The sequence below is a fragment of the Epinephelus lanceolatus genome, chromosome 13 (assembly GCF_041903045.1).
Source record: "Epinephelus lanceolatus isolate andai-2023 chromosome 13, ASM4190304v1, whole genome shotgun sequence".
Taxonomy (NCBI): domain Eukaryota; kingdom Metazoa; phylum Chordata; class Actinopteri; order Perciformes; family Serranidae; genus Epinephelus; species Epinephelus lanceolatus.
In genome coordinates, this window is record NC_135746.1 from 18311392 (window position 1) to 18337994 (window position 26603).

Sequence of the window (26603 nt, forward strand, 5' to 3'; positions counted from 1 at the left end):
CTATATTCTTACCACCACCTCCTCATCCTCTCACCTTCCTGGGGTGTCTCCATTTTCATCAAAATAAATCTCCTCTCCTGAGACTCCTCTGAAGGACGTCTTCAGCAGGTAGTCCAGCAGCTTACTGCCGTCGATGGGGTCCATGGCCTTGCAGAGCCCCGGCTGCCCCGGGCACAGCTCCTGGTGCATATCATGGAGGCCATGAGCCATGGCATAGATGGCATTGATGACAAAGCCCATTTTACTATCCTGCATATAGTTTTCATGCAGACTCTCATTTCCTGTTAGAGGGGAAAAGAAGAGTGCATCAAAAGGATGGAAGAATATTTGAAATGTTTACAATTGAAGAAAACTTTCTTGTCTGTCTGGTGCTGTGTTCAAACTGCAGGTACACTGCTGGAACATTGGGTTTCCCAGAATGCAAAACTAAATTAGAACCAGACATGGAGAATATAATGAAAAACAGAACCTTGTTTTGCAGCAGAATATATCGGCATACAGGGAGATCACAACATGATGTCTAAAAGCTCAATAGAAAACAGATGTGGAGAAAAACCATCATCTGGGAAAATACCGACTGTGAATGCCAAGTTGCAGAGGTGGGACCAAGTCATTGTTTCCCAAGTAAGTCACAAGTAAGTCTCAGGTCTTTGCAGTCTGAGATCCAAGTCCTAAACTAGTCCTAGACAAGTCATAGTGTGCTCTTCACTGAAGGTAACGCCATTTTAACAACAGACTTATTATATACTATAATGGTCTGAAATGGTCCATTGACATATGGTATAAACTAAAACTATGAACTTATGTCTCATAAACAACAGCTACAGTGTGAAACCTTATGTGAGGTATAATCTAAACAAAAGACAGATCCCTGTGTGCACAGCTGCGCTCAGGAACGTTAACATTAGCCTTAGAGACTGGAAGGAACACCTCCCAAGAGGAGGACTGAATTTGTTTGTTGTGTAATTAAGGTTGAGAATTGAGAATGAGGTTAATTTACTTTTCAGTAAAATGACCTCCATCTACACTGATTTCCTTTAGTTGGATTATTATGAAAAAAAGTGAGTTTTGTTTCAGAAAGGGAGCCCTTTTTTGTGGCTGAATTTCTTTGCCAGGCCTGGGACAGAAGGCAGAGCATTCTGTTTCTGGACTGAGCAGTAAAATAACATGTACTTTGGATTGGTACTGTGCTGTCACTGTAATGGTATCTTGTAAATTCATGAGGGTTGGGCACATGTGAGTGTGCATGGCACAAAATAAAAAATCAATCAATCAATCAATCAAACAATAATATATATAATAATATATTTAAATAACAAAAAATACGAATGCTTTTTACATTTTTTTTATTTACTTGTTAAAACATGTATCTAAACAAGCGTGACTGCACTTAATCATAAAAAGTAGTGTTGACATTGCGCTTTCATAACATATAGCACCATTAAATACAACAGAGTGAATTTTGTGCGTTTCTGTCCCTGTCTTATTGTATTTAACTCATCTCATATCGGAACTAGAATTACCGCCTCATGGTTGCATGCCTCCATGCACCAGTCAAGTTGCACTTAAGGTTGACATCCATGTCTGTGAAAACATTGATGCTTCACACACATCTTCCCCCGGCAACACAGAAGATCTATACAATCAGTATACAGTATCAAGGTGGACAACCAAGGGAGGTATGGGCTGGAATTAAGCCCGCGGTTGCTGCGGCAAAGACATTGCCTCTGTACGTAGGGTGTCTGCTCTACCCACTGAGCTACTGGTTACCCACAGAACATTATCATCTCACAGTAAAGTTGACCTTTGACCCTAGAATGAAAAACATAACGTGTTATAACTTCATAATTTTATCCTATTAGACATTTGTGTGAAGTTTTGTCATAATAAGCGTATATATTCTTGAGTTATGGCCAAAAACATGTTTTGTGAGGTCACAGTGACCATGACCTTTGACTTTCAACCACCAAATTCTAATCGGTTCATTCCGTGAGTCCAAGTGGACGTTTGTGCCAAATTTGAAGAAAATTCCTCAAGCCATTCGTGAGATATCTCGTTAACAAGAATAGGACGGACGGATAGACAGCCTGAAAAGATAATGCCTCAGAGGCATAAAAGTGTCTGACATTTTCTGCAGGACTAGTCTTCCTTTAAAGTGATATTGTATATTGATGCATGTTTAACGTCTAAATGAAATAAAAGTATTTATTAGCATTAGGTGAATCAGGAAATAAAGGGGAATTAATTTATTCATGGCACACACTATTTAAATAACAAACTTTTTAATCTTTGGGCTTAGGAGAAGGTATCAAGTAATTTCAAAACCAAGTGACGTCACAAGTCATCGGTGTTAAAGTCCAAGATCAAAGATGAGTTGCAAGTCTTTTCTGATTGTGTCAAGTTGAGTCTAAAGTCATCCAATTTGTGACTCGGGTCCACACCTCTTTGTACTTCACTGCAAAGCAGTGGTTCCCAGCTGGTCCAGCTACGGGGTCCAGATTTCTTCTTAGTCATCACTTTAAGGTCCACACAGTTTAATACATTTGGCGTCATAGTTTTGTTTGGCCATGTCATTGAGCTAGTTTGCTGTCTCTGTTAAGTAGCTTTTCTTCACTCAATCTACAGTAGCAAACGGCACTTCAAAATAAAAGCTCTGTGCAAGAAATTCACTGTACTTAAAAATAAAGTGCATTCTCTACAAACTCCACTCAGAATGGACCTGTGACCCACTTTTAGACCACAACCCACCAGTTGGAAACCACCGCTCTGAAGGCATTGTCCCACAGTCAAACCTCAGTGTTTTGGAGGATGAATAAATAAATAAAAGTAGAAAATGTTACATTTTTTGCATCCTTGTAGGAAGATATTTCTTGCTAAGTTTAAGACTGAATCTACATTCCTCTTTGCCCCCTTAGAAAGTGCATTTAAAATAGGGATATTAATTGTCTACATCATACAGATCAACATGCACATACAGACAAGAGTGATCTATTCAATACAGCTGCATCTTTCAGGTGTGTCAGCTTCTTTGGTGAACAGTGTGTGCTGGGTGAGTCTTCCAAAGTGTAAGGTTATTTCCTTGCTATATCTCACAGAGTATAAACAAGCCCAGTGCTCCACATCAGAGTTTGACTGATGCAATCCTCACTCTGGCCGAGAGCCCGAGACCGCCAGCATAAAGACATCTTTCTATTTTTACTACACTGCACTTTTAATGCATTATACAGAGTGTTCTTTTACAGGAAGCATCAGTCAAACTCTTCCTGTCTTTGAGGAGTCAAACGCTTACAGAGTGCAGGTGCCATTCTGATCAAATCATCACCATAACAGTGGCTGGAAAAATGCACTTACCACCTTGAAGGTCTTTGGAATAAAAGAGGAACATGAAAGTGTGATAGAGAGAGAGTAGAGAAGCAGCTAAGACTGCGGTGCTCTGAGGTAGGAACAGTCCTCACGGACCACTAATTGATTTTATTTATCAGTTGATTAAAAGCATGCTGAGCAATTTCATTTAATGTCATTTTGGGTGCATTGTTCACTGTATTACTTTTTTTTTTTTTTTTGATTGGATTTGTTGTGAGCAAATTTGAATTGTGATTTAAATGCTAATAACAAGCCAAGAACACAATTTACCATGATCACCTTTTGGGAGCAAAGGGAGAGAATATTCAGGGAGGAAAACAGAGGAGAAAATACACAGGTTTTGTTATTATTCATGAGTTTTGCACTCTGGTAAAATTTAACCCTCTACTTTCACTGACAGCAATTTGAAAAAAAATAGAGGGCAATGCTCCTATGAATAAAAAACAAGAATATAGATGCCTCTGTTGTCACTCACCGGAGCAGACTTTCTTGTAGTTCTTGTTCTCCTGTGGGTGGCCCACAAGGCGGCACTGGAAACGGTACTGCCAGAACTCCGAGAACCAGGGGTTCCTGGTGTTGGTGTCCAGACGCAGCTTCAGGTAGTAATCATCAAACGTTTTAACCACCTCTGATTGCAGCTTCATGGTGATACCTCCCTCTGCTTCCTGCTCATAGCCCTCCACAACCTCGTAACGGTCTGCCCATCCGTCACTGCAGGAGCAAGAGAGAAAGAAGAAGAGGCTGTGACATAACAATCACAGGGGCAGCAGTGACATTTTATGAAAGGAAAGAGTAAGAATAAATGTTGTTATAATCTTTGATAGTGATTATAATCTGTACTTGTTACAGTCTTTTATATTGGATTGTTGTAATTATAGTTCACACTTACCTACTGATTCGGAGTGACACGCCAACTATTCACAAGAGCGTCATCGCTGACTACAGTAATTTCATTTCACACAACGTAAACACTAACGCGCCTTCACTTTGACAGATAGATTCTCTACAACATTCTTGATTTTCTGTCTCTTCTTTGTGGGAAAGGGCAGCAGAGGTGTTCAGTACATGTACAACACCAAATGTTCAAACTGAACTGACTGTACTGAACCACCACTCTCACTGACTAAATGGTAAATGGACTGTATAGTGCTTTTCTAGTCTTCCAACCACTCAAAGCACTTTTTACACTACACAGTGACACACTAGTGGCTGAGGCTACTATGCATGGTGCCACTTGCTACCTAGTAACCATTCACATGCACTCACACACTGATGGAACAGCCACTGGAGGCAATTTGGGGTTCAGTATCTTGCCCAGCATGCAGACTGAAGGAGCCGGGGATCAGACCCCGAATCTTCCGATTAGTGGACGACCCACTCTACCTCTGAGCCACAGTCACCCCCAAATGTTTTGCTTTTACCAGTGGAGCTCCTGCAACTGGTGACCAAAAGCATCTTTGTCAGTCCAGCCGTTAATTCCTTGTTAAAAGCCACAGAAACGATCATGATGTGATAACTCTATTACAAACAGTCACCTGTTGAGCTATTAAAGGGGGTCAGGTTCATACTTGCATTCTAATTTTGTAGCAGAACATATTTACCTGCTTTAATGGTCAAAAAAACCACTTTATTTTCCTCATACTGGCTAAGCTGGAACACCTGTATTGACCCTCTGTCTGAGATGCTCACATTTAGCAGCTCTTTAAGCTGTCTCTGAGACCTTCTTGAAGAGGTGGTCTCAGTCCGGTTACAAACGAACTCTGGTGCGGTTCGTTTGTGGTGAGAACGTGTTCCGACCTGGATCCGAACCAACTGCAGTCACATGACACATTGTTTGTGTTAAACATGAGCATGTTACAGTCCTGGAGGATTATTAATGTGCACCTCCTCCTGTACTGCCTTAATATGCACATTCAGCACATCCAATGCATCAAAACATTGTTTTCTAGTTGGAGCCGCGCCTCGTTTTCAAACTGTATGGTTTGACTAAAATGAACAATGACAGCAATATAGTCCACGATGAGCAGCGCTAAAATCAACCTGCGTAGTTGTCCCTCCATTGTGACATTAGAAAGTGTCACATTTATTTTGCAAGTGTCCTCTTTTTCAGCGTTTTGTTTACTTCCTGGATTTTTCCCACATGGAAATTCTGACCAATCAAGAGCAGCTTTCTCACACAAGGCATTTGATCTGGTCCGCTTGTAAATGCTGCCGTGAGAACACAAACCAACTCTAGGCAATTATGCAACTTTGTACCAAAATTAGGCCCTGATTCGGACCAAAGTGATAGGTCTGAAAGCACCCTAAGAAAAGGCATAATGGTTCTGGACTGGACTGATTTAATTAATTGAATTTAACAGCTTGTATTAGTATTTGACTGGACTTGAATGTGAACTGCTGTAGGAACAGTGATGCTTTCACTGATCGATGCACTGACTGTGCATTTGAGGGGGACGTGATTGATAAGCTTAGTAAAAACATTGGCAGTGGCTACAAATGTTTTTACTGTTCTGAATGATTTTAACCAGTCAATAAATTGATAAAGTCCACATCTAAAGGAGCAGCTGCAATACAGAGGAAGTACAGCATGAAAAAGCCATTTGGACATGCAGAGCAGCAATCATAGGCAGCAGTAACAGAGTAAGAGGCAATACTGTTGGTTGAATCTCATGTTTGGTCTGTATGTGCTCAGCAAACAACAGCAAATGTATCGACAGAACATCATCAGCGCACAAACCCAAACTTTAGGTCATGTGTAGCTTTCATTAAAATAATGAGCTTCAACTACAAGTAGGTAGACTACAGCCTCTACTCTTGTATGATGTTAAATTAGCGTGGCAGCACTGGTTGGAGGCTTATGTCAAGTATGTGCAGCAATCCTCAATTTAAGAGGATGGAAATCTCACCATTAGTGCCTCAACCATAATTGTAGGCTTTACACAATCCCTTCAGCTTGCTTGTTTGTTTGCTTGTGTAACCCTCTGTGCAAGAATCTCTACCCCACCAAGCCAATTTGGACACACAGCTGGCCAGTGGTCTCTAAGAGAAATGGAAAACACCAGCGAAGGGGACACTGAAAAACAAATTAACAGGTAAACAGCCCCACTCTGAGCTCTGCTTTCCTCTAAATCCAAGCCCGTGTGGGGTTTCAGGCTGTATTTTACACCGTGTCTCTCTATCTTTAATGTGGGCTCCAGGCTACTGGCTTGAAATACCTGTGCAATTGACAGCTAGACACCAATTAGGTATGACTCACCATGGAACCAATTACCTCGCACACATGGGATGTTCTGGGTGATGGATAAGGACGTGTGTGTTCGTGTGTATGTGCAGGTCAAAGTCTCTGACCTTTATGTCTACAATTAGCGTCCGTCACGAAAAGGAGACATTCAACCGTATGTGTGAGAATGTGAGGAGCAAACTTTAAAACCAGTATGAATGAGCTCTAAAAATTTCTACTCAAGCTCAAAGACATATGGATTCCTACATATACTGGGCAGCAGGAGACAGCCAGTATGAATATCATCCTGAAAACAGAGCCCTGTCATCCAGAAGTTGTTATAGTGTCTGATGCTGACCCTGACATCTGTCTCTCTGATCCTACATACTGGAAGGTGGAAATTTAATGGCTGGCATTGTCTCTATTTTTCTTACTGTCAAAAAAACTCATGACAATAGCAAAACCAACAATGTATCCCTCTGTCCCTCCATGCTGTCTGACTTCCCTCAGCACAGAACCCACTGGTTCCTTCATTTCCAAAAACAGCTGGGCACTGTAGTTCTAAGCAAACATTACTAAACCAAGAGCAAATTGTGCATTTGCTGGGGATTATTTTCAGCCGTGGATGAATACACATTCAGTGAACTAATGAGCATCTACAGAATGGTGTATGAGAGATTAGCTGTGTTCGAAATCGCTCCCTATCACGGATATAGTGCACTATATAGTGTGTTCGCCATTTTGTAGTGTTCGAATTCTCCGTGGTTAATTTCATTCACTATATAGTGGACTATAAAATACCCACAATGCACAGCAAATGTGAGTGAACAAACAATGTACCCTACATTTTACTCCTGTATACCACAATGCAATGCGGTCGTCTTTTGCCAGAGGAGAAGAAGAAGAACAACCGCAAAGATGGCACAAAAAACAAAAAATGAATAGGATGCTAGCCGGTAACATTAGCTCACGAGCTAACAATAGCCACTTAGCTCGTACGAGCCAGGTAGCTTGTAGCTCGTGCTATTACAGTTCACAATGCAGACACACAACCGTAGCTGACAAAACCAAACGTCCACACCATTGACATTTCAACAATTTATTGACAAAAAGTACAACCGCCTTACAGTTCGATCATCTTCAAAGGGCCCGGTTTGTTTACATGATGCTCGGCGTGTCCACTTGCGTCACAGGAGTATGCGGCGCAGCTACTGACGCAACGACATTCAGAAAATTTCAGTTAGTGTCCGAAATCTCGTTCAGTCGTTCCCCATGTAGTGCACTATATAGTAAACACGAAATAGGGAATAGTGAGTGAGTGAGTGAGTGAGTGAGTGAGTGGACGGTTTCGAACACAGCTATTGACTCAAAACAGTGCCCATGTTTATGGTAATGAAAAGACATGTGACCCAGTGCAACAGTTGCATCATTGGTCTGTTTTTAATACTTTCTGGACAACGATGTAGCTCCATGACACAGAGGAATAACCTATATCAGGATGTAGCTAAAGAGGCCGTACTTGATTGTAGGATTAGTTTTGGAAGGATGACGCTACAACTGCAACACAATCAGCAGAAAAAATGTTGGCATTAGACGTTTCTGTTAACCTTAGATACCTTACATTAGCATGTTACTGTATGGAGAGGGCTTTCCTTAATTACAGTTTGGGGCACTGAAGCTTCGTTGAGAAGTATTTGGAAATAAGCTTTGATTAATCACAAATACTTCTCAATGAAGGGTTGTAATTTGCCAAGAGCTAGTTATAGGTGTGTGATATGCCAGTTTCCTTTGGCATATCTGGCACTCAACTTTATGGGGGTCATCTTTGTAAATTTTGAACCAACTCCAAATGCTTCACTTTTTTTATGGTCCAGCATATCTGTAAGCCTGTTAAACTGTCCGAGTCACAAAACTAAGCCAGTCACTGAGGTTATACATCTTTGTCTGAGAATAAATAAAAATAAATGTTGATGCATAATAAATGATGTTGGCTTACTATTTCTTAATTTATGGGCTACTTGGGAAAATGGTACAGAAAAATGTTTTTTTGACATGGCAACGCTCAAAAGCTTCGAAGCTTTGAAGCATTCAGGTAAGCCAGCCATAGCAGATACATTGAATCTTTACCTTTCAACAAGGCTGTGGTTGTGTGGTTAGGTTTAGGCACAACAACCACTTAGTAATAGTTAGGAAAATATATTTTTGGGCTTAAAATACCCCATTTGGGGGCACAGTCACAGCCAGTAATGCAGTGATGTCTCTGTAAAATACATCCACTTTATGCGTCTAAAAGGCACCTGTAAAAACAACAACAGGCACGACACACCCGTGCACTGCCTAAAAAGCCGCTGGGAACACAAAAATGACTCACTACATCACAACCCTTTTGTTTGTTTGTCTTGAACAGTGGTCATTGAGCAGTTTGGCCAGCACCTTACCCAGGTGTCTCACCATCCACCTTTCCCTTTAACTCATATCAGCTCATATATTATGTCACTTCACAGATGTAACTGCTTATCCTGCTGAGGGTTGCGGGGGGGCTGGAGCCTATCCCAGATGACACTGGGTGAGAGGCAGGGTACACCCTGGACAGACTTTCACAGGGCTGACACACAGAGACAGACAACCATTCACACTTACATTCACACCTATGGCAAATTTAGAGTCACCAATTAACCTGCATGTCTTTGGACTGTGGGAGGAAGCTGGAGCACCTGGAGTAAACCCACACTGACACAGGGAGAACATGCAAATTCTGCACAAGAGGGGCTCCCCCACCGCAGGGTTCAACCCCCCACTTAGGGTTTGAACCAGGAACCCTTTTGCTGTGAGGCATGTGACGATACTAACCATTTTATGACAGTGCCGCCATAAAACGTTTGATACGTATGAAACACATCAGCGGTTTGCAGAAATACACAATGCCAGCATTTTCTAGTGACTGGAGTGACAACTGACACTTTGGCTCCTGAAATATAACACTGCATTCCACGAGTGCAATCCATGCTAATTCTTATCTATTCATCTTTGCCTTCACATTCGGCTTTAAATTGTTCTTCCTGCACAGTTGCAAAAATCAGAATCAGCTGGATATTTTTCAGCAACACAACAACTAACTAAGAAAATACATCCTTTGTATGTAAGGCACTGGAAACAGAGCAGATATGATACCAATATGCAGACTTGTGGGGCTTAAAGTAGTTGAATTCATGAAAATATTATTATTTTAATGAATAGTGTTAAGTAACGTAGGGCTAGGATCCACTGAATTATACATGCGTACTCTTTGTCTGCAACAACTACTGTTAAAGACAAGAACAGTGTCGGGTAATGATACAAGGACAAAATAAGAGCAATAAGGTCCAGTACACAACATAACCTATCTCATATTCTTTGGATATGGATATCTGTCTGTTGTGTATCCTAAAATATTTGCATAAATTTTAAAAGAAGAATTCTTTTCACTAAGCTGATTGAATTTAGAGTCCGAAACATGTGATTTCCATTAGTCCTGGTCACATTTTTTTAATAAGCTGAGAGTGAATACTGTCTCTGTCCCTCCTGCTCTCTGTCAGTACATGTAGTACAGATAACAACACACACCACTGTAGATTTGTGTGCATATGTCCTCCATGTTTATCATAAATGTTCCTTACATGACAGGGTAACTACATTTAATACAGTCTATTCAATACAATTCAGTGTTTAACATATTTGTTCTAACAGAACGGTGAAAAACAGATTGGTTTTTAGATAAAGACAGAGAGGGAGAGGGGGGAGAAGTGCTGCTCAACACTCCACATGAATAATGCATGAGGCACTGAAGACATGCTTGACTGTTTCTCACAGTGGAGTTTGTGATAAAGTAAAATGACATTCTCTCTTTTCACTCTCCTCTCACAGGATTGCGCTGTCTGGCAGAACTCCAAACAGCTCATCAGAACTCTCGGGCCATCAGAGATACGCCTAATGGGACAAAATCTGATTTAATGTCACCTCAATGTTCCGCAGCTTCGCAGTGTATATTGGAAGGCCCATTATTACATAACCTGAGTCAGATATACCGGAGGAACACCTGTTTAAGCAGATTAAAGAGTCAATGCTGTCCAAGTATGTTATTAGCTCTGCAGTTGTACTGGAGACAGGACAGGTCGCACAGGTTGGAGGACTTGTTGGAGGAAGACAAACAAGGCAGTGGCTCTGAGATATAAAATAGAGCTTACCTCTTATATAAATACAATAGTGTTGGAGATATTGGCCGTAGAGATGCCTGCCATCTCTCAGATATAAAGGAACTAAATGGCACTTAGCCTGTGGTGCCTAAAGCACCAAAAATAAATAAATAAATAGATATAGAAATTGAAAAACTCAACAGCATTGTCACTTTCCAGGAATCATGACCCAGTTACTAAAGATAATCCACAGATCTTGCTGTGAGCAGTTTCATGTAGGAACTATTTTCTTTCTACCAAACCACACCTACCAATTGTATCACGGCGCAAAAGGAAATGCACATCTAACTACAGATAAGAGGCTTGTGATCATGACAGCATGAGATGTAAACATTAATGGCATCCTCCTCAGCTGAGTTGTAACATTAGCTAGCTCAGTGGTGCTAGGTGAGCACGCAGCAGATGCGTGCTTTCTTCTGTGCAGTGATACGGTTGGCAGGTGTAGTTTGGGAAGAAAGAAAATAGTTCCTACATGAAACTGCTCACAACAAGGTCTGTGGATTATCTTCAGTAATGCGGTCATGATTTCTGGAAAGAGACATTGCTGTTAACTTTAGAAATGTCTTTTTTAGGAGCTTTAAGCATCATAGGCAGAGTGACGTCTAGTTCCATTATATTAGAAAGACAGCCCGTTCTCACTCCTAACTCGTCTCCAAACTTTGTCAATGATTTTGGCGTCAGATACTGACGTACAAAGGCGTCTGACACCGATGTGCCAAGACACTCCTCGCAGCAATATGATACACACGGAGCGGCAGCTATTCCTGTAGCAACTGGCACCTACTGTAGTATAAAGAGCGAGACAGTCCCTGTAGGGTGGGTGGGAGGACAGTGGACTTTCACCCTTGAGCCCGGTGTTTGTTGTTCCTGTAAAACCAAAAGTCTGTGGAGTTATTTTTATAACATCATAGTGTGTTAGTACAGTATGTGCAGCATGCTAGTACAGTAACATACCTCACATGATGTGACATTACCTTAGTGAAAACCATAGTAATTTTAAGCCAAACCATTATGTTTTTTCTAAACCTAACCACGTGGTAGTGTTGCCTAAACCTTTGGAAATAAAATTAAAAATAAAGTGTTTTAACTATATAGTAAATTTATTTTGAAAAACACTGTGTACATGTAACAATTTCCTGTGAAAACAGAACGGTATCTTGATAATACACATTAGGACTGTCAAAAGCCCCATGAAATTGAGTTTGAATATTTTCGAATTAATTTAGTAGAGTTCGAATAATATTCAAATTTATTATTATTATTCTATTTTATTTATTTATTTATTTATTTATTTTTTACAAAACACCCGTTCCGACCTCACTGAAGTGCCAGGTATGACCAACTTCTGCCTCGCTATTTGAGCAATGTTTGGATACTTCAGTGCCTGCAGTTTTCCACCACATGAGTGGATCCTGGTCGGCTCGTGGTGGTGTCTCATTCTGGTAACGTTTCATCTCTTCTTCAAAAAAGGTAGGCAGGGAGGCAGCAGGTGCAACACTCCCTGTATGTCTCCCCGAACAGGTCACACATCGCAGACAGTGCAGTGGGTGGTGTTGACGCAGCGGGCTCCTCTGTCTGCACCTCTCCCCCTGTCGCCCAAATGGGATTCGCCGTGATATACATTAATATTAATAGTATTCATTAATTATTAATGATATTTGAATTATCAAATTTAGGTTCGAACTTATAAAAAAAAATATATTCGAATATATTTCGAACTTTGAATTTTTTTTGACAGCCCTAATACACAATGTGTGTAATAAGTGTGAAATGAGACAATGAACATTCAAAACCATCGCAGGAGGATGCCTAGCGAACCGTATTTTTACATTTAGGTCAACTGACAAAGTGGCAGTATTTGTCCAGTTGGGATGAGAACAGATTGGGAGAGAATCACTTGCGTGAGAAACACTTGGTGACTCAAACCAAAACAATCTAGACTGATAAACAGCACTACAGGTAAGAGGGAAAATGTGTAGTTTTGATTTTGGGATGAACTGTTCCTTTAAATTGAGAGGACAGGTTTGTGACACAGGGCATCACACTGAATACGTTTTAATTACTTTTGCAACAATAAGGAAAAGTATCACAAATACAAACACTATGTCTTGGAGTACTTACGGTCAATCCAACAATCACCACACCTAAAGTACAAATCAGGTCATTTATCATTGCCCTCCAACTTATGAGTTAGTGCCGTCATACGACCATTACAAGAGCTATTTACATGGATTTATTCTGATCTGGCAACAACAACATGAAAGATTGAAAGAAAAAAGTTGTCGTCATAGTTAAAAGAAACCAACTTTGGTTACTGGTAGGAACTAAACCCATCAACTTGTGTAAGTAAGTACAGCACGAGAACAAATGTATTTGAGGCACAACAGAATCAAACAAGTAAAACCAACAAGACTGAGGTTAATCTTGACAATTTAAACTTAATGTAATGTCTTTTTCATCCTCAACTTTCCAAATACATTAAATGAATCATTTAAGTCAGTATTTATCTCTGCAAGTTAAGTCAGCAGGGTGCTATTCCTTTGATGCCACATGCCTAATAATGGGACGTGTGTATTCTGATGACTTACTGAGACTTGATGATGTGTGCCGTTGTTTAGACGAGCGCAGCATGCCAACAGCTGGATAATTTATAGAGTAGTATACAACAGTGAGTAGACTGAGAGCTCCCCCGACTCTCCCGGATGATCTAGTTCCAGTTTGATAGCACATTTGTATATTTATGAAGCCATGAATTAATTGGCAGGGCAGAGATTTAATCACATGCGCTGTTTCCCCTGGAGGATGAATGGGAAGAGTTACTTTAAAAAGAGGAAAGGGAGGATAGGGGAGTCAAGAGTTTCCTAATTGCTCTATGTGAGCGTTGGAATAAAAGTTCAGGTAGTTAATGGAAAAACTTTTAATCTGTCTGTCATTCACAGAGCACTACAACGTCAACCAGCCTAATTACAGGAATTACATTAGTCTTAAAGGTAAAATCAGGATCTTAATGTAACACACACACACACACTTCATTTACTCCCATCATAACTTCTTGTCTCTCTTTCTGTTTTTAATCATTGTCTGTACATCTCATTTTCAGTGATAGTGGAAGTTCATCAGGTCTTCACATACAAGTAACTGTGCATAATTGTTAGCAGGAATATGAGCTTGAATATTAAAAGTAAAAGCACTTGACTTGCAGATTGGCCTCTATCAGAGTCAGCCTGCCTCAGAAACAGTTTTGGATCTTATCATTTTTAAGATAAGCAGGGCAATTTGGAAATGAATAAATATTTGATGTGACTCATTTTGAATCATTTATACATGTACACTCAATGTTTCCTTCAACAATTCTTGTTACAAAATGGGTTTTGTGAGAATTCTGAAGGTGTCAAATATGACAGCTACTTACAGAACAGCGGTCCAACTAAGCAGTGAAATCTGTGATGTTTTTGGTGTAACTGGCAGCGACTGTTGGCTTACAACCTCCTCACAACCAGAACAGAGAAGTGCAACAACAAATCTTTACTCAAGGGGTTTTTACTCAGGTTTTAATCAAGTCCAAACATGTCACTAACAACGTAACATTCATAGGGATCAAGGGTCCAAACCTAGAATCTGAATATGTTGAATAAAAGCATCATGAGCTCCCCATTAGGGAGAATGGGACATAACCTACATTTGCTGCACAAACACCACCCTGACCACCATGACAGCACATAAGGAGGAGTTACAACCACACAAGGACCAGAGCTACTGATGATGTTGGCTGATACATAAGATACAACAATCAGGTCATGAGCAAGCCTCATTTGAAAGCAGTGGCGGGGGCTGTTTCTACCCAACCCACTCGCAAGAAAAATGTAAACAATGGACATACAGTACAGGCCAAAAGTTTGGACACACCTTCTCATTCAATGCGTTTTCTTTATTTTCATGACTATTTACATTGTAGATTCTCACTGAAGGCATCAAAACTATGAATGAACACATGTGGAGTTATGTACTTAACAAAAAAAGGTGAAATACCTGAAAACATGTTTTATATTCTAGTTTCTTCTTGCTCTGATTACTGCTTTGCACACTCTTGGCATTCTCTCGATGAGCTTCAAGAGGTAGTCACCTGAAATGGTTTTCCAACAGTCTTGAAGGAGTTCCCAGAGGTGTTTAGCACTTGTTGGCCCCTTTGCCTTCACTCTGCGGTCCAGCTCACCCCAAACCATCTCGATTGGGTTCAGGTCCGGTGACTGTGGAGGCCAGGTCATCTGCCGCAGCACTCCATCACTCTCCTTCTTGGTCAAATAGCCCTTACACAGCCTGGAGGCGTGTTTGGGGTCATTGTCCTGTTGAAAAATAAATGATCGTCCAACTAAACGCAAACCGGATGGGATGGCATGTCGCTGCAGGATGCTGTGGTAGCCATGCTGGTTCAGTGTGCCTTCAATTTTGAATAAATCCCCAACAGTGTCACCAGCAAAACACCCCCACACCATCACACCTCCTCCTCCATGCTTCACAGTGGGAACCAGGCATGTGGAATCCATCCGTTCACCTTTTCTGCGTCTCACAAAGACACGGCGGTTGGAACCAAAGATCTCAAATTTGGACTCATCAGACCAAAGCACAGATTTCCACTGGTCTAATGTCCATTCCTTGTGTTTCTTGGCCCAAACAAATCTCTTCTGCTTGTTGCCTCTCCTTAGCAGTGGTTTCCTAGCAGCTATTTGACCATGAAGGCCTGATTCGCGCAGTCTCCTCTTAACAGTTGTTCTAGAGATGGGTCTGCTGCTAGAACTCTGTGTGGCATTCATCTGGTCTCTGATCTGAGCTGCTGTTAACTTGCCATTTCTGAGGCTGGTGACTCGGATGAACTTATCCTCAGAAGCAGAGGTGACTCTTGGTCTTCCTTTCCTGGGTCGGTCCTCATGTGTGCCAGTTTCGTTGTAGCGCTTGATGGTTTTTGCGACTCCACTTGGGGACACATTTAAAGTTTTTGCAATTTTCCGGACTGACTGACCTTCATTTCTTAAAGTAATGATGGCCACTCGTTTTTTGTTAGTTAGCTGATTGGTTCTTGCCATAATATGAATTTTAACAGTTGTCCAATAGGGCTGTCGGCTGTGTATTAACCTGACTTCTGCACAACACAACTGATGGTCCCAACCCCATTGATAAAGCAAGAAATTCCACTAATTAACCCTGATAAGGCACACCTGTGAAGTGGAAACCATTTCAGGTGACTACCTCTTGAAGCTCATGGAGAGAATGCCAAGAGTGTGCAAAGCAGTAATCAGAGCAAAGGGTGGCTATTTTGAAGAAACTAGAATATAAAACATGTTTTCAGTTATTTCACCTTTTTTGTTAAGTACATAACTCCACATGTGTTCATTCATAGTTTTGATGCCTTCAGTGAGAATCTACAATGTAAATAGTCATGAAAATAAAGAAAACGCATTGAATGAGAAGGTGTGTCCAAACTTTTGGCCTGTACTGTACTATGTAGCAGATAATTAAAAAATGTCAACATGTGGTTATTTTCAAGCACAAAAAACACTTAGTTATGGTTTGAAAAACTCGACTGGAAATGGAGCGATGTACTGGTGAAAAACAACCTCTTTTGTTGTACTGTCCCAGCAGAAAATACACTGATGTCTTGGTTAAAAAAAAAGAACTGCTTTACACAACACTATCCCTGCACAACAACGTTTAATTAAAAACAATCACTTTTTGTGACACTATGCGAGCAGGAAATGCAAGGATGCCTTAGTAAAAAACCAACCGCTCTCATGGAACTATCCTGGCAGGAAATGCAGCGATGTTTCGGTAAAAAAAAAAAAACCCACAACAACTGCCTTTTTGTGGCACTGTCCCCGGTGGAAAAACCGTGATGCCTTGGTACAAAAAAAATAAAGAAAAATACTGTTTTACACGACACTATTCTGGCAAGAAACACAGCAATGTTTCATTTTTTTAAAAAAAAAAAACACTTTTTTGTGACACTATCCCAACAGGAACACATAAAAAACTCCAACAACAGCCTTTTGTGGCACTATCCTGGCAGGAAATACAGTGATGCCTTGGTAAAAAAAAACAACCGCTTCACCTGACACTATCCTGGCAGGAAAATGCACCATTGTTTCAGTAAAAAAAAAAACACTGCCTTTCAGGGTTAGTATCCCCGCTGGAAAAACAGTGATGCTTTATCAACCGCTTTACCGCTTAGGGAAACACACCAACATTTTATCAACAACTGCTTTCTTTTACACTATCATGGCAGGAATCTCATTGATGTCTTGGCAGAAAATAAAACACTTTTCATTGCACTATCCGGGCAGGAAATGCAGTCATGTTTCATTATAAAGAAAAACAACAACTGCCTTTTGTGGCACTATCCCTGGTAGAAAAACATCCGCTTTATCTGACACTATCCTGGAAGGAAACACATCGATGCCTTGGTAAAAAGAAGAAAGCTTTTCGGGGCACTATCCTGGCAGGAAAATGACACCAATGTTTCAGTAAAAAATTGGCTGCCTTTGGGGGTTAGTATCCCCGCTGGAAAAACAGTGATGCTGTATCAACCACTTTACCGCTTTGGGAAACACATTTTATCATTTTATAATCATTTTTTATAATAACATTTTATCAACAACCGCCTTTTGTGACACTATCATGGCAGGAAACTCATTGATGCCTTGGTAGAAAATAAAACGCTTTTTCTGGCACTGTCTAGGCAGAAAAATGCAGCAATGTTTCAGTAAAAAAACACAACTGCCTTTCATGGCACTATCCCTGGTGTGAAAACAGTGATGGCTTGGTAAAAAAACACACATTTTGGTGGCTGAAAAAACACTGTAAACACAGCGATGGCACAAACACAAACAGTCTTATTACTTGTTGGTCCCAAACAGTGGTCTGCAGCTTGACAAGCATCTCTGCTACTTATCATGTTTCCCACCATCCCCTTCTCCTCCACATGAGGTCAAGTTAGCTCATATTCACTGTAGAGATGTTAATATGATACGTATAAAACACACAAAGGTAACAGAAACATGCAATGCAAACATTTTCGTCTGGCTAATGGACCGTTTCTACCACTTTATATCCTATTGGGTAGTTTGATCTATAACAGTGTGTCATTATATGTTAGAAGATGAACTTATGTTTTCGAGGATGTTGTGAAGTAAATAACAACATTTCATTCAGAAATTTAGTGAGCAGAAATAATAAAACACATAAAATGAAAATCCTCCAGTAAAGGAGGTACCACTGGTCTCTTTAATTTCACACAATGGGAGCTTTTAGGAGTAGTTTTTGTTTTCCGTTCTACATTTATCTCCATGCAGATCCCACCACATCCTTAATTAATTCGAAACTGCTCTGGCAATGGAAGAAATATTCAGACAGGGGTTTCTCTCCTCAGCTGAACACTAACACTCCATCTCCAAAAACTCTCTCTGCCTTTATCTCTGTCTCTCTCTCTCTCCCTGTTCTGCCATTCTCCTCCATTTTTTCTTACTCCTGCAGCTCTGTGGAGTTAAAGCAGGAGTGGTGCTGGTGGCTTGTTAGCTGGATGGCAGCAGCAGCATGACTCTCTTGAGGTGACACAGAGGACCCTGGGTGAGCCGGGGAGCCTTTAAAAGCCCATCCAAGCTGCTTTTACTAATTCATCATGCCCCAGTTTGAGTGGGGAGATCAGTCTCCTCTACATTGACAGGGAACACTGCAGGGAGAAAATCCTTTTTGCTTTTCACCACCGAGGGACATCAATTCAAAGTGTCTGCATCATGATCTTATTATCAGTTGGTCAATTTAATGTAAAAATCACGACGTAAGGTTGGTTAGAGCGCTGCTGCTTAAGGCCTCCTACATTTTTAACATTCTTCTGTGTTCTCTTTTGACATCTTGGTTGTTCATTGTTGCAGTAATTACGCCTTTAATTATGCCATTTTTCAGTTTCACTTAGAAAAAGGGTTCACTGATGTCTGAATTTATTTTCATTATTGACAAATACGTCTTGTTTCATGTGATCAATAAATCATTTAGTCTTTAAAATATTGTTTTTTGGGCAAGAGGCTGACACTATGGTGGAGCGAGGGGTGGATCTGCCTGAGAAGCCCAGGACACTATCAGCAGACAGGCCATCCTCAGAGTGGCACATGCTTAATTCTGTGTAACTTTAAGTCTTGACAACATGTAAACAGGTTAGTTAATACAAAAATTCACTCCCCATACAGTTGTCATGAAGGAGGAATTAGCTGTAGAGACCAAAACCATTCTTTTCACCAGGATGTGATCATGTTTATTTCTGCTGTAAAGCTGGGCATTTTAACATGATGGGGACTGACTCGCTTCTGGACCCAGCCTGAAGTGGCTATTCAAGTAACTGCAGTCTGGCACATCCACGTTGGCTTCATTTTTCAGCCCCGGAGATTGCTGCTTTGCAATACCCTGTTTTCTGTTTTTTGATGAGAAAAAAGAGTAAATGTTGCCATGAGAAAAACTAATCTGAAAGTAGCTGAGGTTTTGGGAGCCGTACTAGGGAGGTGTATTTGCTCAAAGAAGACAATGTAAGTGTAAACTAGCAATCATTCAATTTTTGGCAGCTTGCAAATTTCAGGGTGCAAAGTGCCTCTGCTTTTACTTTGTATGCTGCTCCAGCTGTACCCATCTGGAGTTTGATGAGCATGCTTACATTATTTTACATTTTATTGTTTAACTAGGACTACAAGATGATGATTTTATTGTCTGACCAGCCATCCAAAACCTGAGGTTATTCCGTTAACCGTAATGGCAAAGAGAAAAAGGAAGAAATCCTCAGATCTAGAGGCTGAAAACTGATTTTGTTTTCAATTATTTTGCATGAAAAATGACAAACTGCTCATCTTTTTTTTAATGATTGCTGATTTTTTTCAAGCCTTATTGTTTTAATACTTGTTGTACAACTATTCTGTTGTTGCAGATAACGACTAATTTGTTGTTTTCCGGGTGTTTGTGGTTCGAGTCTTGCCTGCCTTCATTCACTATTCCCTTCGTGTTTACATGTTGTACTCATACACTGTGGTCCAATATTAGCTGTCTGTACGAGAAATCATTTTAATTTTCTGCGAATCAGGATGTGACAACTATGTCCACATGCAAAGCCAGTGTGCTATTTTTGATCACTCTAATGTCATTCAGCCATCCCCTCACACGAGGGAACACAAGGCATCAATTGGGAAGAGAGAGATGTCCTTGACAATGTGTGGCTGCTTTCAATTAACATCACAGGCGTGTTATAAATATTCAGATGCAGTTCATTGTGCTCCCTTGCTTGGTGGAACACAAACAGATGCAATCGCCAGTCCTGACTCAACTTGAATGTACTTCCCAGAGCCACACGTGTGTACGAGTAACGCAAGCAGAGCTCCATTACTGAATGAGTGTAGACAGCGTGTCCTTATCTTATAATTATAATCTTTGTTGCTGTTGTTGCTGCGAGGAATTTTTCAGATGTCAGCCATATTTCCCGAGAAGGGACTATTGTGTTTGGAGCCCTGCTGACAGACTGAATGACAGATCTGCAGTGAGACGATCACACCAACTCCGTCATGAGCCCAAACAAAATCTCCATGGTGACTGTGGCACAAGCAGCACACACAAGGCTTTTTATTCCACACAGTACAGTAAATCCTGTGCTGTTAACAAAAAATTATATTGAGCTTGATTCCTGCATGACGTGCCCCAGTAAACTCTCACTAAACTTGCATGAAGATTGCTTCAGCACAGAGGGTCAAAAGGACAGAATCATGTCGCAGAGAGAGAGTAACGTAGAGATAGAGGCTCGGCTCGCTCGACTTCATTCCTCCTCTGCTTTTTTGTCTCAGACCCAGCACACCCCCTCCTCCACCTCCACCCCCCCGCCACACTTTCTCCCTCGCTCTCTGAGTCTTTACATTCATAACTAATGTATCAGTCGCTATTGTGCTCCGACTGGGAGCCTACAGAAAGAGAGATGTTTCTGGAGAGTGAGCCTAGCGAGAGAGTGCAGCACACTGTCAGTCGTGGGGATCACGGCACACACAAGATAATCCTGAAAGGGGAAGAGGGGAATTGTAGATGATCAGAAAACGCCGCCTGTGATTTTAGGCTAAACACAATCCAAGAAGGCTATCATCCAAAGGTGTGGGTTTTATGTCAACACTGGGAGGGACACATATGGAACAGGAGGTTTAGGGGTCCTCTGCAAGAAAAAATTGAGCATCAAACACTCCTGTATTCTGGTTAGGGCTGGGCGATATGGACAAAATTCATATCTCGGTATTTACAGGCTGACTGGCGATACATGATATATATATCTCGTTATTTTCAAATGGGCTACGAGATATCAGTCAGGACACACCTATGCTATCATCCTTTCTTTTTGAATCTGTGTTTATCCATCAAGTTACTGAATCAAAATCATTTTCTGAATTTTCTTCCCAGCGCTGTTGCCAGAGATAAGGTCTCTTTTTGCTCATGCCCTGCTATTTGCCAAATTACTCGCAAGTCAATAGGCAGAATTCCACATCCTCCGCGCTCTCCTTCCTGAGATGGGGAGGAGATGAAAGCCTCAGAGATGACAGGAAAGAAGGCAGCTAAATGTGTCGCACCACAACTCCCCTCGCTCTCTGGCACCGTAAACATTTCACTTCTTTAAGCTAAGAGCAAAACCTGAGTCCTCTTGTTGCAGGAAATCGAAGAGGGCAGCCAAATGTGGAAACGCATGTGACACGCACAATAGGAGGTCGCAGCTTTGTCTGCACCTCTGTGCACTCTCAAAAGGCGCAGTCATAACCTGCTAATGACTTGTGCCAAGTCATTACAGAGGCAGAACATCCACATTCCTGTCTCAGTGTCCATTTTGTCAGGAATAAAATTAAAATAACACGAAGCGAGCATTCAAAATGGGACCCAGACCAAGACTGTGTGTGTGTGTAAGACAGGGGCAGAAATGAGCGTTACATGTGGAAAAGCAGCTTATGCAAATGATGTTTAGTAATAACAGCATTCAAGCTGCATTAGACGGAGAGAGAAAACGAATGCTGCTAATTGCAAGAGAGCGAGCAGGCGGGCAAATGGGTAGGTGGGTTCACTCTATGCTGCCATTCAGAAACTAGGCTTGGTGCTTGGGAACAGGCAGAGAGGGAGCGATAACAAAAGACTCTGTACAGTAGATGTATATCTAGCTGACAAAACTACTTCATGGCAGTTTCTTCTATATAAGTGAGTGGGTGGAAATTCAGTCAGGATTCAGAGATTTACAGTAATACTCAACCGCCTCAGGAAAACCTTGGTTAAAACACACACTGCCAGATATTTTTCGTGGGTACTATACATTCCTGTCAGATCACAGACATATTCCATCACATTCACTACTAACAGTCTGAAAATCCAGTTTATGTATCATCCTTATTTCACTGCACTTCGATCAGCTGTAAGGGTGTGTGGCATTTTTCTCTGCATTCTTTTCAGCGGTTCGTCTTTCTTCAAAAGGCCACAGCTGCAGTTTACAAATACATATATATGAATGTTAGTTTTATGTGCAGCTGGGGCCAGTGTACTTGACAGCACAAATGTCAAAGAAGCCACAGTGATTTTCAAAATAGGTACACACACTGAGTTGTTGGCAGGAAGAGAGCTTGTTCTTAAGCTACTTAATGACTATACTCTAGACTTCCAATTGTGATTACAGTGCCCAGTGTGCTTCAGATTGCTGTTGCTAGGTGCATTTTACTCCCATCAAGTGTCTCTGTTATGTTAGTGGCTATACAGTTAGCTGCAAAGCACAAATACACTACTTTTAAAAGGAGGTTTTTAAAGTACTGAACAGGCTTTCAGGGGCCAAATATTGGTGTCTGTAACAGTGGCACCACTAAGGGGTGGCCATGGCCACCCTGATACAATTGCTTGCCCCCCCGCTGCCCCTTTCCCCTCTTGTGAGTTGCATAAGCATAACATGGGAGGCCTCAGTGGTGTTTTTAACCTTGAGCAGCTTGTTCTCAGTAAATGTATAGCTTTTCTCTGCGCACACTCGCCATTCAATCCTTTTAAAATCATCACAATGTGGTGCCATACATTCAAATTGCATCATTGCCAATGGTACGGTAATGTTTAACTTCTATCCATTTGAAATTGTTTTGTCAAATTAGTGGGTTTTTTCGCTGATAGAGAACAGTGTTATGGTCCTGACAGCACATGGTGGCTCCCAACAGAGCAGTTTTTTAAGTCTACCCATCTGTTGTGACCTTATAAAAAATTGAGAGGCAGAGAGATTAGAGGAGATCAATTTACACCTGTTACATGCATTGTCTCTTTTCAAAATTCACTTTCATTTTCATAGGATATGTACAGTTTCTGCTCGTTAGATGCATACAGTCTTTTTCAGTATAAACTTACAAAGTTGGTAAAACACTGCTTATTTCATTGTGCAACAAATGCATATGGTTCAGTTTTGGGAAAAAAGACCATCATGGTTTGGCTGTACATTCATATAGGAAGCTAACAGTGGCCCCCTGGGTGAACGTCCAGTGTTGCTGAACCCATCCACCATCCCTCCCGCCCGCCCTATAGGGACTTTCCAGGTCCTTAAATTACGTAGTTGTGTGGTGGGATTTAAAACTGATGCTGCCTAATGGCATATGGCCACGAAAGGATGCCTGATTTTCTTCAGCATCTGATGCAGAAATCTATGACCCAGTGGTGGCATTTTACGTTTATTTACATCTGCTGTGAGTAATTTTTGGTTTTGGAGCCTATCCCAGGCAGCTGACATTGGGCACCCTGGACAGGTCACCAGACTATCACAGGGCTGACACATAGAGACAGACAACCATTCACACTCACATTCACACCTACAGCCAATTTAGAGTCACCAGTTAACCTGCATGTCACGCCGACACGGGGAGAACATGCAAACCCCGCACAGAAGTGCTCCACCATCCCAGGTTTGAACCAGGAACCCTCTTGCTGTGAGGCAACAATGCTAACCGCTGCACCACCATGCCACTATATTATTATGCGTAATGACTACTACTGATTTACCCCATCAAATTAAAGCTGTATATTTGTCTCTTTAAGGACAACTAGAGGAAAAATGAATCAGCTGACACATGTACATTCAGTTACATAACACAAATCCCAAAATGTTGACTTTACCTGTGTTAGTCTATGTGCATCAGTTATTTAGTAATACGGACCTAATTAACTAATGTACACACAGAAATACTGTTACACCCAAATTCAAAATTGGATTCATGACACGTGCACACCAGTTGATTCTGTTCTTACCACCAAGCATGTGTTGGTCAATCAATATTATTCAAATTGAAAGGCAAAAGTTGATTTTTTTTAATTAATAATTGATGAGAATTAAAGGGTGTCAATTTTATAGTTATTTAGTACTTTTGACCAGTTAAATGAACAGTTTTGAATATGTGCTCTGAAGCATTTTTCAATAATTATGGTTTTAATATGCTATGATTTTAGTTAAAAGGTGCGTCTTTACATTTTCTAACTTTTGTCATTTGTCATTTTTTGTCATTTGTGACTAAGATAGTTCTGAATTTGTTCGCAGAGTAGAAACAAATTCAGATAAGAAAACACTGATGAATCCCAGACTTCTACAAACATGGTTTAAGCACAGATTTGTGCGTATATGAACTGTTTCTGAATGAGGCCCATTAATGATTAAATAAGAAACTAAAGTAAATCAGTGTGTGATTCCTTAACCCTTTCTAGAGAAAGTGTTCATCTAGCCTGTATACTTTAACTGCATAATAGAATTCCTGAACTTCAGTTTTAGCTTTTGGTTTTGGTGTGCCACCCCAAGATTTTCCATGGCCCCATTTGGCAACCCCTATGAAAAATTTCTGGGGGTGCTTCTGGATTGCATTTGTTGTTGCTTGCAAAACTATTCTGGTGACAAGCTGAAAGATCTTGACGAAACAATCTATAAATGGGGCTTCAGCAAAAAGACACATTAGCTGCAAGCACTGGTCACAGCTCACTAACAGCAACATGGTGATGGCTGATCTGTAACAATATGGGCAGCCATCTCCTGGGAGTCATTGTGTGTATTGCTCTCTGTGGTCAAATAACAGTCAAGGAGTCTGTGGCCATTTTACTGCATCAAGTGCACCCAATGTAGCACACACTGTTCTACATTAACATCCTGGTCTCACCATGAAACTCAGTAGGAAATACCTCCCCTCTACAGTTCATGTGGCTGGACTCCAAAGACGAATAAGGCTGCTCTGAGGATAAAGTGGAGCAATAATTTCATTGTCATACATATATTCAGCTCATAATGTGTATCACATTCACCTGTAGCTGTTGCTTGCTCTCAGGGGGACATTAAAATTATTCCTACCTACGGTGAGACTGATTTCTGAGTTATGTCCTACAGCTGCTGAGTGAAAAACTAACTTCAAAGAGACTCAGAAGAAAAAAACATGTTGAGGCGTGATGTGCTAATTCATTTTGGCAAGCTCTATTTGTCATGGAACTGCCATATACCGCACTTGGTCTTTGATAGTTTATGAAAGGTAAAGCAAAACTTTGTACATTTCCTTGAGAAATTGCTAAGTGAAAATATGTCAATTCCCTCAAGGCTCCACATGCAAGCTCTGTCAGATGAGAGCTCTTTTCTGAGCCTGGTGACAAAGCTTTTATGAGATTATCCAGTATGTTTTATGCAACAAGTCCTCCAAACTACAAAACAAAATATTCCTTTTTTAACTGTGTTTCAAAACAACATAGATGAGGATTTTCTGATCTGAAGCACTTGCGACATGGTGATAATATTCGTCGGTATCATAACCAGCCCAGTTCCCAGAGGAAAATGTTGGCATTGTACATTTCTACAAACCACAGATACGTTATCATTTGTAAGTTTAATATGTATCATTTGAAGTAGGGCTGTTGAAATAATGCATTAATTTCAAAAAAGAAAAAATAACACATCAAAAAAATAAACGCTGATTAATCATGTTTCGAGGTGCCCTTTGACCCTGGTGCATCACTGAAGGCCACAGTGGCTTTGTCACATGATGGAGGGAGACCAGACGACACTGCTTGGCCCCATAGATAGAACGTTTACATTTAAAAAACGCCCACTGTTCTCTACAATCTGCATTTAGGAGTTTTCGTACCATCTGAGTACTTCGAGCCCGAAAAATCACCTCAACACAAAGCATTTAGCAGCAAACCCAAAGGTCTGAGCTAGCACAGCCTCTGATGCGAGTGATAGCAACCAGCCTCGTCAAGCCACACTCAACTCAGACACTCAACTCAGAAAAACTAACTCCCTTGCAAAATGGATTGCAATGGACTGTAGACCAGCTTCGGTGGTAGAGGACGGGTAGACAATTGGGTCCAAAATCCAGCAGCTTTACTGTGACACATCTGCCAAAATTCATTTGAACTGAATTTTTCAAAGCAAAAAATGATGTTTGCTATTAAATTTAGATTAATTAATCATAGAGCATGTAATTAGTTAGATTAATTTTTTAATCTCTTGACAGCCCGAATATGAACGTTTCTAAAGTGACGTAGTTCTGATTACATATCTGCAGCAACAATAACTGCCTGGTGCCTATCCTAGCTGACACTGGGTAAAAGGAGGGGTACACCCTGGACAGGTCACCAGACTATAAGACTACAGGGCTGACACATAGAGACAGACAGTGAATTCAAGCTTACATTCACACCTTTGGGCAATTTAGAGTCACCAATTAACCTGCATGTCTTTGGACTGTGGGAGGAAGCTGGAG

At 40.9% G+C, this 26603-nt stretch overlaps 1 protein-coding gene across 2 annotated transcripts in view; it reads right to left on the bottom strand.

Moving 5' to 3' along the window:
• Nucleotides 1–26603, bottom strand: part of grm1a (glutamate receptor, metabotropic 1a) — a 58988-nt gene that overhangs the window by 17949 nt on the left and 14436 nt on the right. For both annotated transcript variants that reach the window (XM_033649330.2, XM_033649329.2), the window contains exons 4-5: nucleotides 3839–4074; nucleotides 35–281 (exon numbers count right to left, since the gene is read on the bottom strand). In XM_033649330.2, the coding sequence (XP_033505221.2) occupies nucleotides 35–281; nucleotides 3839–4074 (483 nt within the window). The remainder of the gene's footprint in view (nucleotides 1–34; nucleotides 282–3838; nucleotides 4075–26603) is intronic.